Raw genomic sequence first — 17219 nt, forward strand, 5'->3', positions numbered from 1 at the left:
CCTCGGCAAAAGTTCTTTCGAGTAAATAACCAACAAAAAGTAATCGTGGTGAGTCATTGTCTTCTGTAAAAGTAATTACATGGAGCTTGATAAGAAAAAAGATCTCGGTAATTAAAATAATAGCGGGCTACGCAGCTGAACCCTCTTATCGCATTTCTATTTCGTTTCACATCCCTCCCCAACATACCGGAATGAGGTGAAGCTGGGGGGCTGCTGTTTCTGTCCTCCTTATCCGTTCTTCCGTCAAAATGAATTCTCTCGCCCCGAGTTGAAAAGAATTCAGGGGCCGTAGTCGCAAAGAACATGTCATGCTTGGACGATATCAAATTCAAATTTGGCATCACCATCGTGTGAACCAGGTTACCGTTTATGATCAACCGTATCTCCATTGTGTCTGAGGTGAACGCGATGACGTACGGAAAAGCACAAACTAAAAGGCAAAGAGAAATCATGATCAAACGATCAACGCTTCGTTCTAGCGTAAAGATAATCCATCAAATGTCGACGTACCAACTGCAGTCGGCACGGAATTCCAGTGGAAATCAAAGGCGGTCGAAGCCATGCTTTCGTCGATCAATTTTTGAAAGTGACATGTGTCTAAAATAATGAACATTTTCAAAATTACTCAACAACCTCGGACGTTGATAAGATTTATCAAAAATTACTGACTGTTGTAGCACAGGAGCAACTCTGGCTCCTCATCCTCTCGAAGATCCAGAGCAGCGACAAGATGAGGTTTGTTGCTGGTTTCGACACAGAGTATCCTTGAGGTACCCTCAGCTGAGATGAGTTCGAAGTGATGCCGTAGAGCACAGCAAAGTGCCCAATCACCGCATCCAGTCGCTCCCTCGACGATTGTAACGAAGCTGGGTACTTCACTGGCCGTGAGTTCCTTAACGAAGACGAATCCATCGACGGTGTCGGTATCCGAAGCTGGACACCAAGCGGTCCACGCCGCGCTGTGTTTCCATTGCATGACGACGAGGCGTCGCCCTATTGCCGCACACTACGCCGATTGGATTAGAGTAAAAATTTCATAGCTGGCGATCGATAACGTCTGTAGGCTTATCATTACGGTCCGAAAGAAGAAATTCCGGGGAGAGGAGAGAAATGTGTTAGCGAAGGGTTGATACACGGCAATTTTTAAAGTACGATAAGCGGATGACGTCGCCTTCCTTTTGTTTTTCTACTCCTACCCTCTGATCTAAAAGTAGTTGAAGCTTTTCCGAGATAAGCTACTTATCTGAACGTGGAAAAGAGCGAAAGTAAGATTACAGGGGTTTTGAACCGGGTTCGAAACCACCCTGAACTCACCATCCGCAGATGAGAGCCACCCGGTCGTGTCAAAGAATACAGATGACACCCTCTGGTTCGCTCTAATTTTCGTTCTTTCGAATGTGACCTTGTTTTGGGAAGCACACCTCCGGAGTCAGTCTCGAATTCGCTCAATCGAAACACGTGAATTTTACTATCCCTTCCTTTTTCTCCGGCCCGGATAAGCAGAATTCCATGCTGCTCAACCACGTCCAACTGTTTGATCTGGACCGATTTGTCGATTATGAGTCTATGCGAGAGACCATCTGGAAGTAAAAAAATATTCATCTGGGATTCTTTCCACATAAACTTACGCCTGAGTGCCTTTCAGTCTTTATATACATACCCATAGTGGTTAGATACGGATTTCAACTAAGCTTTGTAAATGGCACTTCGCTGTAGTGCCCGGAATTGGTTAGGGTCGAGTGAAGAGGGCAGGTATACTTTACTGGTGCGAACAGTGAGTACGGACATTCGACGAAAAACCTCGAAGAATTCAAGAATAGTCCAATATATCACCGAAGGAAATTCTCTTTCGAGATATACGGTTTTATCGCCGATTCCAATTCGCAAAGTGTCCCCAAAAAACCTCGTATAATGTGTGGTTTCACCAACCACAGTCTTATGGGCGCCGTACCGCGATTTTACTTCCGTTTCATTTCACAAAATCGACCAGCTAATTATGATTAAATGACGAAGTCCTTTTTTTCTTTCAAGTGTCACGGATCCAATTAGATTTGTGACGTTATATCGCGTTCATATAATTGGCCGATTACCAGAAGTATCCAAAATTTATAACGAGATCTAGCAAGTAATTAATGGAGATTCGTTGACCGCAGGGGATATCAAGACGGTATATTTTAAAGTTGGCTTGGTTTCAAAATACGCCAGAGTCTATTATATAAATGTAGTATATTTTATCGGGAACAGCCGTTGCACCAACCTTCTATTAAAAAAGTTCCTGATTCGGTTGCCAGAACAATTCGATTCTTCTGCGACCATGAGTCGCCGCATATTATATCCTGCGGGAAATCGGGATAGACGCAAAGAGGCTCCCAGGGACTTGGCTTGAAGGGACCTGCTGTGGCCATTGACGTTGGTGCGAGTCCTCTGACAATGGCTTCCAACTTGTAAGCTTGTCCAACCCGCACCATCTCCACAGCACGAGTCTCTTCACGTCGCCTTCCCGGTGCCTCGACAACGTCGGACAATGCCCGTCGGTTGAGCATGTTCTATAAAAAGACAGATGAAATCCATACGAAAAAATTCGGAATCAGTTTTCATTAAAAGATGGATATATGGATGGTTCGATCGGGACTCACGCTTCCTTTCGAATCTTGAACATGTTCTTGGTAAAGGTCCCTGATCAGCATGTCCAGAGTTCGCTCCCGCTTTTGGGAAAATGTTGGAGTATTGAAGGTGGCCTTTTCTCCATTGATCAGCTTGACCAGAAGAAACTCTCTGAATGTGTGATGATCGTCAAAAACGGGAGGACAGGGCAAACTAGGTCCGAATAAAGGTACGCTTTCGTCGCAGTAAACTGCCACCTTCCATCCACTACTGTCGCTACTCACTATGGCGAATACGTCTGAAATATTGACAGCAGAAATCGTATTTGATCGAATGTGTAGCGGAAAGAACGATCAACAATTTCTTTATCTCAGGATTTGCCATATTTCCTGCGACGGAGACTTACGGGTGAATTGACTTTTGATGCAGTTTGGATTGAACGAGTCAAGAACGGAGGGATCATCGGTGTATATGACGTTGACAATATCATTTCCGATGTGTCGTTTGCGTTCGAGTTGTTGAGGATTATCTTTAGAGTGTGGTAGCATCGTGCTAACGTGGAACATAACTTCATGGCCTGCGTAGACGGTGTAGACGCTCTCCTTTCCCGTCATGTCACCTGTGCAGGAAGTGATCGACAGAACACAAAAAAAATAAATAAATAAATAAATAAAATAATCGAAACAACTAACAGACAAGAAGAAAAACGGAAGAAACATGTTTCTTCTCATCGACGAGACTGCCTTATTCCTCGAGAGAATAACTCTTCTGGTTCGGTAATTTTTCCCCCATTCATATCGCGCCCCTTTCTAGCCCCAACGTTCCTCAAATATCGATTCAGTTCGGTATTGAGTAGCGCTAAAAAACTCGGGGAACAAAAGACCGCGAAACGTACGTGCCTCTGCAACGCTAAAGAATGTTCTGTCCTCGTCTGCGTCCTCCTCGTCACTCGACCGCTACCCCGCGGATCGATTATTTATTGTTACCGATATTATAGATGAACAATCGTCATAGTGAAAGATCGGGTAGAGGTTGATCGTATCATATACAGTGAATATATCATACCTTTGACATCCAGACCACCTCTGTATTTGTCCCATCCTTTCAATCGAATTCTTTCGCCGAGTATTTCTAAAAACCTGTGAAATTCCGGGCTGCCTTTCTCTAATTGTAAAACACACAATTCAGAAGAGATGAAATTTTCGAGAGATTGTTTGGTAAAAATGTACACATATTTACATATTAAGCTATTCCATTAAGGTGTCCAGACAAGTTAGCATACGACCATAGTTTCTTTTTATACTTTACAACTGGCGTATAGCCTATAGGAGGTTCGATGTTGGAGTAAAACGAGTCTTGCTCACCATTAGACAACATTTCATCGTCCGTTGTCTGACCCTCCTTAGCATACACGACCCCAAATTTGAAATTTACTGATCCTTCTTGTTCTTCCAAAAGTAGGAGGTCCTGCGGGACGTAAAATCGGTGGTGAATACACGGGGGGTGCGTACAGGCGTCGGTACACATGGGTACGTATATAGGTATACATCTGATAAAACCATAACCAGTTAATGGCCGTATAATCGAATCACCCCCCAGAGGTCGAGGGAAATTTTTTTTCAAAATGAAGCGACCGGCATTAGAGTACGGAAGCCCGTAATCCTCTTAAGTGAAATATGAAAAAATTTAATTCAATTTTTTCTTTATTTTCAACAGTGAAAAGTTTTCATAGAGATATATTAGCGTCTCGTGGAGTAAGTCTGTAAACCGACTAGTACTTCAGATACGAGAACGGGGTGCCTGGAGAGGAGCTAATTTTAAACAAAAATAAAAGAAAACTGTAGGGAAACAATTGAGAATAAAGGAAGTTGTAGCTACACAAACTTAAACTTACCTTCTGTATATCGGGAGAAAATATCTCCCGTGGACCTTTGTCTAGTTTATCCATCCCCGGGAAGTTGCTGAATATTCAAAATTCAAATTCTCGTATTTATTATACCGTATTGATATCACCGTTCAGTTTTTTTAATCTCGCCATAATATTACCTACCTTAATATTTGTTTGACCGTCATGGGTTTACTCGCCAAGTAAGGTAGTGATATTTTTTGTGCTCCCTTGAAATAATAGAGAAAGGGTTTCGATCGAGTCATCTGTATTAAATCGATTTAGAAAATTAGCTTACAGTTCGCCGCCAAAGAATTGCTCTGTAGTGAGGTACGCAGCGATCTCCTGCTCCTTCACTGAGAACTACGGAAAGGAAGATGGGATTCCTCTCTTGATCCGAACCCACATAATTCTGGTGCACTTCGAAAAATGAAATGTATATTGTCAGGGACATGAGAAACTTTCGATTCTGTTCGTACGAATTACACGTTGTGCAACGATTTTTACCAAGTAATAATCGGAAATAACGTGGAATTTTCAATCGAGTGTACTCACGTTTTCCAAGAAAATATTTAAAGTACCATCGCGTTTGGTTCTCCGGATTTTCGAGGACCGGTGTACTGGGTGATCCAAACATCTGAAAAATTTATCAAACTTCTTTTTCGCGACTATTTCACTCCAGAGAAAGAATATCGAACATGAATAAATAAATGCTTAGAACATCGCGAGTGTCGCCATTCGAGTATAGCTTATTTGAAGTCGAGTATCTACAAAAGAGTTTGCACAGTCGCGATATTGTATAAATTTCTCAAAGATGAGACACAATTTTTCGCCGGTTACTCATCTAGGTATACGTCGTGTCACGTCGAGCCTGACTCTGAGATGTTTTTTGTTCTTATTCTACGATGAAAATGACTGAGGGTTGACCAGTTGAAATAATACCTCTTCTTTTTCTCCGAGGGAGTCCCCATTTTCCACACGAAATCTTCTTCCGTTTTCCAAGCCGTCTTGCTCGACTTGCGGCAGCTGAAATACGGAAAAACGATTTTTCATCATTAGCCTTAATCCTGAAATATGCAACTCGGCAACAATAAGTTGGGCGCAATCAAGTAAATTTGAGTGACATCGAATTACCATCAAGATTTACTTGAGAAAACCACTTGACAACTTTTGAAACGAGTTGAAAATTAGAATTCGCTGGTGGACAATTTTATTTCTCTTGTCTCTCGACAGTTTTAACATAAAGTATCAATTTGTAATACACAGAGCCGTTTCTACAACATACCAGCATTTAAATAATCCTGATAGTCGTAGCAACTATTCAATTTCCTCCGATCCTCGTTGAAGCACGAACGTATAAAGTAGAGCTAATCCTTTTAGTTTATTGCCAGCCATGTATCATCATTATCAACACCCGCTGTGTTTTCGATCGATTCAGACTTCATACCAGGGTTACTAAAACACTCGATCTTGGCGGCGTATAAGTAAAACAAAAAGTTTTTCGAAAAAGAATCTCTCGCGATATTAACTTCGAAAGAATTACGTCTGACTGAACCAAATGTTTATTCTGGTCAGTGTTTCGTAATAATCTGACGTCAGTCCCGTTATTTCGACGCACGTTCGATCTATTATTTGCACGTATGGATTGCATTATTAAAATTTTCTTCAGCGTGACTGAATCATTTGGTTGTGAGAAAAAAAAAAAAAAGGAAAAAGTTGATAAACAGTCACAAACTGCTGGGTCAACCTCCTTCAGCGCGTTTCCCAACCTTATCAGGCTTCGGACGAATTTTACATAACGTGCTCGAGGGGGAGTCAAAATGTCAAGGATCGATCACCCCTGTTACATAATGCTGAACCTGATTTTTTTCCCTCGACAAATTAGTAGTGAAAAGAACAAAAAAAAAATCGGAACAGTAGTTAGTCTACAACAGATGACAGAAATCAAGCAATTATACATATAACTTTTTTATGGCTTCATATCTGTGGTAATAAAAGGAATTTACTTGCCACGTGAAAAATAATTCAACGAATAGATTACGGCGAACTTAAACCGTTGCGAAGTGTTTGCTTTGTCGTCCTGTTGTGAAACGAACGATTTCGAGGGACATGAAGTGACCACATATGAATTACGGTCGGTTATAAACGCTCTGTTCGTGAATTTCGAATATACATATATCAGCCATGGGGCGGAGTGAATCCCTTTTCTTCATTCGTTTTATTTTCTATTGTGATTAATCGTGTGTTATTTATCATAATTATTATTATATTTTTTTGTATTATCGTTCCAAAGCTTCCGAAAACTTGACACTGGCGAGGCTCACATGGGGAGTTATTAATAAACTCCTATCAATCAATCTCTCGCATATTTTTTTTTGTTCACAATGGTCGTGGTATATTTATTCATATATATATATATATATATATATATATATATATATATATATATATATATATATATATATATACTCGTTCATTTGCACAACGCAGCATACCAGAGATCTGTAATATATGTTTTGGCTTACACGTACGATTTATACGTTTATATTGACAAAACCACAAGATTTACGTTAGTGTGTGTTCGGCATTTAACCTACTCTAGAATATTTCTAACACACTCAGCTGTTATATTTTATGATATTTATTACTACGCCTCTATCATCATTATATTATTTAATCAAAAGCTCGTATTACACGGCCGCATATGAGATCACTGACATCATTAACCATAATACAGTTGTATGATACGTATATCGTATAGAAAAAAATTTATTCCCAAGTTGGTCGCCAAGTTCACATAGGTATATTATATCTATGTGCATGAGGTTTTTCAACGAACGTAGTTTTTACGTTACATCGTTTTTTATGAATAAAATACTAATTGATTCGGTGATTTTGTTAATAATTTCTGTCACTCGATGTTATTACCGTAAAGCCTAATCGAACTTCCGCCCCCACTTGGCTTGGGTAGGTTTCGAGCGTTTCGTGTTCTCGTATACAGTTAAACGAATTGGTATCAAAGTTCTGGATTATGAAGTGTGAAATTTTAGCATATATACATATAGATACACAGCACGGTTACATCTAAAAATAACTTTCGCATAATTAAATACTTGCTAGCCTCCCCATTCAGCGAATTCAACAATTGGATTTATCACTCCGCCCTCATATAGTCGGCTGCTCCAGTTGAAAATAAGGCTCTGAAATTTCCAACCCTCTTAGCTCGTATTCCTGAATTAGGTAACTCGACCATGTAGTTTATATATTCGGAGCTTTACGGTCACAGCAGACATTATTAGACGACTCAAAGTATACGCCGCATCTTATACCCGTTATGTCTGTGTGCACGGTATAATATACATTATGTACCATAGGGTATGTGGGGTAACCTTAAGTAGAGAATTTATCGCTTTACCTGTACGCGAGCAAAACGATCCTCTCCCGCATATACGAGTATACAAGTATACGCGCACGTATAATAGTGCGTTGAAGTTACGGTAGTGAGTAATCACCGGTTTTCACTGCCTAATAACTAATTACTGTAATTAGTAATTGGGCGCATGCATGGGCGTAGATAGGCACGGATCTAGGGATTAGGCAAACGCGCGTCTGTATGAGAATCCGTTATCTACAAACTTGATCTGATTCATAGTTGGTAATAAACATACCATACCTGTACACGCGTAATATCGTACATGTACATGTACTGTATATGAATTATAAGAACATTTAGATCCTGCAGAAGCAAAATTAACAACGGTTAATAATTTATAGCGTTGGCTTATATCCCTTGAAATAAGCTGCTCTTGACGTTTGACGAGACCCGAGGGGGTACGAAAATTCTCCAGTGACCACCCCCCAGAGGTTGATTGGATGCTTAAACTCTGCCCTCCGATGAATTAAACTTTGTTACGTTTGCACAATTTCGATTTTCAATTACACAACGTTTCGAATCGGATCAATCCATTTCTACGTAAGACCGGGCATCGGATACATATCGCATATTTATATCGGATGCCGTAAAAAGTAACAAAGAACTAAGTGCGTAATCTTAAATAAAAGGACTGCAGAAATCACGGCGGTAATTTTGCAAATGGGGTTTCTCCGCGGGAGCCTAATCAAAATCTCCGCTTGTTTCATCCTACGATAACATGTGTTGAGAGATGGTGAGAAAAGTATAATCGTGATACTTCAATAACGAATCTACGTATGCAGGTCGACAGAAACTATCCATTAGGCAAACGGTGGGAGTCCACTTCGCGCTTCACATGCGGTCCCTTCTTTGTATAGTTTCCGCTTGAAATTGCGCCTCTTAGAACCCTCGGCACTCGCTATTTCTACATCCACTTTACTTAGGAGGTGAGTAGTAAAATACCTTATGGTCCCTACGCAAATAAAAAAATGAGAAAAAAAATTGCCTCTGTCTGAACGGAAATAAAATAAAACTTTCTCCCTCTTCATGGGTCGATTGCCGTGATAAGTTTTACTTCCTCTGATTGAGTTGGCGAGGCTTTTTTCCGTTTGTTTTTCTATCTGATTTTTTTTCATTCATTTCGTTTCGTTGGAAAGTTCTACGATCCGCGCGCGGGCGAGAACGTTAAAACCCTGTCAAATTTCACAGATAAAACTTGCGAAATCTGGATCCATGGCGTACGGGTAAACCGTTGAATGGAGTGGGTATAGGCCTATGCTCGGATAGTGTTTCATATCAACCGCACAACGGATGGGATTTCTGTGCTTGCGCGCGGACGTTTCACTTCCCCAGAGAGCGGGGCGTTTACCCTCGCATCCGTAATAAGTATGGGTGTGTATGGTATATACATATATATAGGTATATAAATCTCGTGCGAAATCTCCGCTGCCTTTTTATTTTACCGCAGTGATATTGGGAATCCAAAAAACGAAAATAAAATGATAAATTGTTTCAACTGAGCGGGCTATAAAAACGTTCCGGTTAAAGAGAAAAAAAAAGAAGAGAGAAAAAAAAAAGAAAATTCATCCCTCGCACGGTTGACATTATGTTTGTTTCTGTAGTAAGTTTTGTTTAAACATATGCAAGCTACGTACTTGTATTTTCATTCGTATAATATTTTGTAAAACCAGAGACCAGTCTCAGGTGTATCGTATACGACAGTTGGTTTATAATGTAGGTTGATATCGTATCGTGAAACGCTATAACATCATCCGCATACGTATCTGTATGTATACGCGTAGCTTGAAAATGACTCGTTGCTCGACTATCGGATACCACAATCTTTGCAGAGCCTGCATCATTAATCGCATTATTATACCTCATATTATTCTTGTTCATAGAGTACGAAACGTACACGAGTTGTTAAACTCGGGGGCAGGGGCGAATAACGAGGATTTTCATCTAATTGTAAGCACATAAACGTCCAGAGATTATAGATGTAACATGCTTCGCGATACATTGGAGCTTTTCATCCAGCTCTCTTTCTATTTCGGCCGATCGTGATGGGTCCAGTTTTGGTACGCTGAACCGGTCATCTATCTATGGCTGACAATGAGTAGCGCGAAGGTCTTATACCGTATAGAGTGGGGGAGTCGAGGGTGAAAAACGAGGTACATATATATATATATTTTGGCGGTGGATTTTCGGCAAATCTTGACGGTTGTTGAGCGCGTTGTTATATCGTGCAAGACCCCGCGTCGTATAGACTACCCACCGGTAGAAGGTCGAACAATGACTCCAAAATTTGCGAAGGGTCTAAAAGGGATAAAAGCAAGGCAAGTTTACGGGGTCATGTCTGCTCCTGACACTCTACTGTCGGTGTACATTAGTATATACCTACGTTTTTTTCGTTCTCCTTCTTTTTTCGCTGACAATGAGTTCTAAAAATATCACTTTATGTACCCTGGCGCATGTACACCGAAGACGTTTCTCGCGTTGTTCGGATTTTTTCAGAAATACATCCAGTTGCAGTTTATATATTCGCGAAAGTTAGTTCGACAATCTATATATGTATATCTCTGGTTAAACAATCGTCGATAAAAATTTAATTAAGAGGTTTCTTCAATTTATTTTATTCCTTCTTCTACTTTTTAATCTGAATGAAAATCTCGCTCGATGGATCACCGGGTCTGAGCGTTGCCATACGATTATGATTTACTTTGATTTTATTTTATTTATTATTTTTTGCAATTATTTAGCCAGGAGGAATAGGATAAGTTTAAGAGTGAATGGCTATAATACCGCGTTACAGGAGGCTTCTCGAACGAGTTCGCGACAGACTCGGGCTAAATCGATATTAGAACAGATTGGGAAATAAATTGAGTTCTTAATGCCAACGTTGGAAGGTGACGAGGGTGAGGAGAGAGGGCACCGATGTGATCTGCCAGTTCCCGTTAGGGACGCTTTAGCTCGGTGACTGCCGCAGTGATCCGTTTCGCAGCTTTTGTACCGGGACCTGATCATCTTTCTTGGCAAATGCATTAAATTTGGGGTACGCTCGATCGCGAACGACACGAATTATACGTAGAACGAATTCTTGTACCAGCTCGTAGTATAGGTATAATATGTGATACGTGTATACTACTAATCGGTTCGTTTTAATTCACCGCAATTTGTTACCGCCAGTTAGATCCGGAAACTCTAAATTTCTTCGAGCACGCTCAGAAACTCACAATAACCGCAAATGTTGCTACTGATAAATCGCTCGAATACGTGACAATGGTTATCGTCGACCTTTCCCCCCATGAACATATATTATTCAAATAATAAAGAAAAAACGTTCGAAGATCGGAAGATTATTACAACGTCCGCTGTTCTATCGTAATTAGGGCGCGCATCAATTTTGCACTACGTGCACCGTATAATCAACTGATACGCGTAACTCGTATTGTTCTTTTATCTTCGGTGGCCGAATTCGTCACACCAGGTAAAATAAATCAACATGTAAAGTTGAAGAACTCGTCGATTTCGGTGATGTAGTTCGGCCGCGTTTTTTTTTTTTTTTTTTTCTTCCAACATTTCTTCGAATAACGAGCTATATAATTTTCTCGACGTTTAATTCTGATCTTGATCGTCGGTATTCAACCGACGGGGTGCTTTTCGCCGTAGATATAGTAGCGACGAACATCGTCTTGACCTAAAAACGCCTAAATTCTAAATATAGAAGGCGAACGCAATTACTCAAATCGACCGTGTCCTAAACACGGTCCTAGAAACTAGCGGCTCTTCAGTGAAAATTCACTGGAAGTATCCGTGTATAAGTGTTACAGGGCGATTATCGTCAATTTTCCTACCATTCAACGTCGAGCGAAACTTTCAAATCTATTCAGTATCCCGCAGCACTTGACTATCGGGAATCGAGGGCCCTAAACACACCCCATATTATACCGTGTTGTACATATACACAACATCAAATATTTGCACGATCATTTTATATGCCGAGGTAAAATTATGTGAAAATGAATTCAACGTCGCAAGCTCGACTGATTATAGCTAATGCGAATATAAATTTCAATGAAAACAAAGAGAAAGGAAACCAAAAATAACCATGGGTCTGAACTTGCGACGGTGGTTAGACCGATTCTGGTTCCAACTTAAAATTAGGAGGACGCATAAAAATACATGGTAAAATAAAATGGAGAGAAAAAATGTTTGAATGAATGAAAAGTAAGAATTGAAAATAAAATTATTCGAACGAATCGACTCACAGAACAGCGAGAGAATTATTCCAATTTTACCGCGTATCATACACAAAATGACCCGCACGAATCTGCTTCATATACCGTCAATTTTTTTTTTTTTTTTTCAAATCATTCATTAATTTTTTACTCAGGCGTTCGATGGTAGAATTTTTCTGAATAATTCCATGCTGTTCCCCATCATGCGCTGCTCAAACGTTCGCATCAATCATTGAAATTTATGCAAAGGTAGTAGGATGACATTACCGTTTTTACGTTGGGTGGCACATATACCGCAACTTCTTAAACTTTATTTTATAGACTTCGTTGTAAAATGTTAAACTTTGTTCTCGACTTCCGTCGTTTTGTCGTGAAATCGCTCCGCTATAATACAGAGTGAGCGTATACGTGAAACACGTAAATACAGCCCAGCAGGTAACTTTACCGGCCTATAAATCTGATCGTAAGTCGAATTTTATCTGACATAACCAAGTGATTGCGTAAAAAGCTGCCGTGATACAACTGCCCCAAAATTGACGTTTTACTACAGCTGCCAAGATTCATTGAATCCGTCACACCGCCTAATATGGTGCATTATATCAATAGGTAAAAACGTTGAATGAAAGTAGATTCAACAGCGCTGCAGTAGTAACGGCAATTGTACGGTCAGCCATCGTTGACGCGCTGCCATATTCGCGATGAATTTCATCCGATTGACGAATTTTCCAGGTTCGACTCGCAACGAAAATCATTGGACAACAAACAAATGAAATACTTGAGTGGTTCGGGTGAAAATTTTCGTATTTCACGTGAGCCAGAAATCGGGATCCTTTTCAACGGGATGGAATGAAAATACGAGAAAATTCTTTTCCCGTAAAGCCGTAATTCGCAAATGAAATTTTTCAAGCAACGGAACACTTTTTCGTTTCAAGTCATATACGCTTGCAATGTTCGACGCTGAAGGAGTAGCTCGAGATTGTATAGGTGTAGGTACAGTTTGACGTAAACCGGAGTTAGAAGGGATACCTTCTTGTAATTTTCCACGGTGAAAGTTATTTGCGACGGGATAAATTGGCCCTTGAATAGTCGGTTCCTGAATAGATATATCCCCCACTGTGACTCGTCTAAAAGGCTTTACAGCGGGCTTATTAGGGGTTACAAAGTTTGAGAACAGTCCACGCGTTATAACTGCGGTATTGTACGCGCAAGAAAGCTGCGGGTGAGTGAATAATTTATGGGTATTACTTTCGATCTTTGTAAAGCCCTGCAGAGGACCCGTATATCTATACCTGCTGTGCAAAAATAGTGATTATATTTCTGACGATCGTCGTTAGAATAATTCAAGTATCACGTGATTTCAAAAAAGCTCGGAGATCGGTAACGGGCGAACAAAAAATGCTTAAGCTTCTTTTTTCCTTTTCTTCTCATCGTTCATTTTCTATCGGTTTCCCAAGCCTCACCCTCAAATCTCACTGCAGCACTATATTTTTCCCGCTGATCTATAACACGGCTATACACGGTACACGAGAATGAATATGATAATCTAATACCCGAAGATTTGGGGATGAAAAGCGACGATATATACGCGTCGTCTCTCGAGAAACGAAATTCTACGCTGTCTATATGTATGGATGATTTTATGACGGATTCGATATGTGATGTACGTATAAAGAAAAAGTTTTTTTAATATACTCATAGAATTTTAACGGAATTTTTTCGGAGAAAGCTCCAATCCCACAAGTCTATTCCTACACACAAAACCAAAGCTACACATTTTTCAGCTACACGTGACACGAACGGCACAAAATTCCAGCGTCGCAAAACCCGAAGCAGAGATCTTTGACCTACACACACGTACCATCGACTTACACAAATTTGAACGACACATACTTGAGTTACACATATATTCGAGCTGCTCGTAACATATGTGTACACGTACACACCCGTCCGTATAATTTTCATCTTCGCCTATGACACCAGATTTGATGTGATCTATGTCAAGCTGGAACCGCCACACAAAGGGATAAACGTTACCCAACCAGCATATTCAAGGGATAATCAGAGGCTTTTCGAGAAATCGAAGAGCATTTAAGTCGGTACTGTAGGGCATTCAATTAGCCTCTAATTAGCCCTTGAATATGCCGTTCAGGTAATGTTTATTCCTTTGTGTGGCGTATAGGTTTTGACGCTCGGTTGTTACAAAACTCTGAAGGATACATACTCCGTAGTCTTACATTCGAGTTTTAAACTAAATCTCTGGCAAGTTTTCTAACGTACCGTATGTTTTACTCCCAACGGACAGAAGTGTCCGACGAGTTTAAATATGCGAGAATATATAATGCAATGCACGGAATGTGCCTGGCTGTTCACCAAAATATATATATGTACACGCGTGGAAAAATTACACCATATTTCGAGGCAAATGCTTTTACCTCTACGGTGCACCTGTATACCATAGATGTAGTTAATAGTTCTAGGACAACGCGCTGTAGATGTACAGGTTTAGGAGTACACATTCCCTAATTAAAATACAGCTCGCTCGATAATTTGTTTTTTTCTTTTTTAGTATTACTATTATTAGATTTTCGACGAATCCGCAGCGTGATAAAAATGGATTGAGGGAGTATCATTGTATGGAACTACATGGTTCGTTGTAGATATTTAATGTAGTGAGTATCAGAGTCCTTAGAATAGTGAGTATTATTATGTGTGTCGACACCTCGCGAGCGTAATTAAAATACCATTGTCTGATTTCCATTCTGTTCGCTATTGTAATACAATAAGGTAGGTGTATCGCACACGTATAGGTATAGGTATGGGTGTATATTAAAGTTGAATGTAAAGGAGAGTTCTGTGATCGATTGAATCTATAATACGTGTGCGGATAATTATGTTGGGTTCATATTCGATGACGAATGGTGAGACTGGAAATTCTAGTCTGATTTAAAAATTCTAAGTAAAATTGAAATACGTCTACGCATGTCGATCAGGGTGAGCGAAACCCCTATGAATTATTCAGCATGTCGATACAGCTGTGTTGAAACGACAAACAAACGTTACAAAGGTCACGGGGGTTGGAGCGCCGAGAAATCTCAGAATTGTTGGAGTCAAGGGCTGGATGGCGGCGAGCTTTTCTTATTACTATCGAAAAATGAAACCCCATAATTTCATGAAACGTCGAGCAGAAAAACCCTGTGAGACATACGCGTCGTTCGCCTCCGGGGGATGAGCCATCGAAGGTCTTCGAGGAATCGCGAATATGGGCGTACGACGAATCACGCACGGACGAATGCGTTCTTTTCACAACCGCGTGACTAATCGAATCAGGAATAACCGTAGGCAGGGAATTTCGTAGTTTTCATCGCTTCTCGAATCTGATGAAAAAAATGAAAACAAAATTAGTGCATGGAATAAAATATAGAATGAGTAGGTCCGACGAGTGGGCTGCGTGAGGGGATTTACGGTCTGAAAAAAAAAAAATTTGTCCGTCTCATTAGTTTTTACGGTCTTGAAAAAAATCAGATAATGGGTTGAGGAAGTTGCAGGTGTGGGGATAGGAAAGCTCGTTTTATTCGATAGATTTTTTTCTTTTTGCTCGTATGAAAACTATGAATAACAAGATTATGTATACTCATAATTATACCTGAAATACCCTAGTTAGTTGCGACAAACAAATTATTGCCCCGAAAAATTCATTGAAGAAGAAGGAAGATTACCTCATTATTATTATTATCACAGTTGATAAAAATTCTGTGAGATAACGCGATGTTTTTTTCGAAAAAAATTCTTTTCTTTGTGTAAAAATACATTCTCTTCGCGATCGCTATTTTGTACTTTTGTTGTTATTTCCGATATTCAATAACATTTCGATTTTCGTTTCAGTTTAAATTATCCTGTAATAAAAAGGTGAATTTGGCCGAGTCACGGCCTGATCGCTTTCCGTATAATCGAATCAGATGCTGCGCATGACTTTTAAATTAAGATAGTATCCGTATAAATCACGGTAAAACAATAGCCCCGGGGATTTCCCTCTGATTTGACGCACAAATCGCAGAGGTTTATTCGCGTCATGTCTCGTTAGACATGTGCACAGATTGTTGTGAAAAAATGATTCTAAGAAATGTGGAGGTCTGCCAGCCTCTGCTGTTATCAGTCCATCGGTCGATTCTGCTGCTCCGATCATACGATGATAAATGAATTTATACATTACACCGATATTTGTATATGTCTAGATACATATCAATATCGGCTATAGCCACAACCGGTATCGATATTACAGTTTCATACTTTGTTAGGCCACCAGGTTTAACGTCGTTCGTCTTTATCGCCTCTCACGGTTAATTGGTTGGGGCCCCTCTGCTATACATATTTGCACATCTCTCAAGAGTCAAAGTAGCGAGTCGATGGGTTGCAATTACAGAATGTCAAGATAGTGAATTAGAAAATTTGAAAAATACCTCGACGCTATAAACCTGTAACGTTTACGGGGAAACACTTCGAATTTTTAGATCGATAACGATATACATATTAGGGTGGGTTGAAAAAAAATTTTTCCACCTAATGATTACTCGATCGATTGCATGAGTAGATGATTTTGGCTTTCAGATTTGGATTCCTCAGCTGATTATATGTGAGATGACTCTTGAAAAACCAAAAAATAATTCGATTTTTGAGCAGAAAATAAATCATCGTTTTAATTGGGTTTAATATGCTTTTCTTACGTATTTTGACCTCAGGAATCCGAATCTGAAAGAAAAATTGATCTATCTTCAAAATTGACCGAGTTATCGCCAAATTTCAGCTTTTTGGGGTCAAAAATAAAAAATTGATTTTTTAGTCTATATCAATGTAATTTGAGCTCAGGAATCCGAATCCGAAAGAAAAATTGGTCTATCTATGAAATTGACCGAGTTATCCCCATTTTTTCGCGATTTTTGGCATAAATTCGATGATATCTCGAAGGGAAAAAATCGTAGCTCAATTTGGACAACGGATTCGTGTTCCTGAGCTCAAAATACATAAGAAAAGTGTCATACGATCAATTTTTTAAAATAAAAATTTTTGGTCAAAATTTGAGATT

At 39.8% G+C, this 17219-nt stretch overlaps 1 protein-coding gene across 5 annotated transcripts in view; it reads right to left on the reverse strand.

Moving 5' to 3' along the window:
* LOC105684971 (GTPase-activating Rap/Ran-GAP domain-like protein 3) overlaps positions 1–17219 on the reverse strand; it is a 65330-nt gene that overhangs the window by 2397 nt on the left and 45714 nt on the right. For 4 of the 5 annotated variants that reach the window (XM_020851173.2, XM_020851172.2, XM_048650962.1 and 1 more), the window contains exons 3-16: positions 5432–5515; positions 5045–5126; positions 4788–4909; positions 4655–4719; positions 4499–4565; positions 3969–4071; positions 3670–3768; positions 3011–3223; positions 2637–2902; positions 2258–2546; positions 1315–1580; positions 670–1006; positions 511–597; positions 188–430 (exon numbers count right to left, since the gene is read on the reverse strand). In XM_020851173.2, coding sequence (XP_020706832.1) covers positions 188–430; positions 511–597; positions 670–1006; positions 1315–1580; positions 2258–2546; positions 2637–2902; positions 3011–3223; positions 3670–3768; positions 3969–4071; positions 4499–4565; positions 4655–4719; positions 4788–4909; positions 5045–5126; positions 5432–5515 — 2323 coding nt within the window. Of the gene's footprint in view, positions 1–187; positions 431–510; positions 598–669; positions 1007–1314; positions 1581–2257; positions 2547–2636; positions 2903–3010; positions 3224–3669; positions 3769–3968; positions 4072–4498; positions 4566–4654; positions 4720–4787; positions 4910–5044; positions 5127–5431; positions 5516–5774; positions 5796–17219 lie in introns of those variants that run through there. The other variant, XM_048650964.1, reaches the window with a different exon arrangement.

Source organism: Athalia rosae, chromosome 2, assembly GCF_917208135.1.
Source record: "Athalia rosae chromosome 2, iyAthRosa1.1, whole genome shotgun sequence".
In the NCBI taxonomy this organism is placed as follows: Eukaryota; Metazoa; Arthropoda; class Insecta; order Hymenoptera; family Athaliidae; genus Athalia; species Athalia rosae.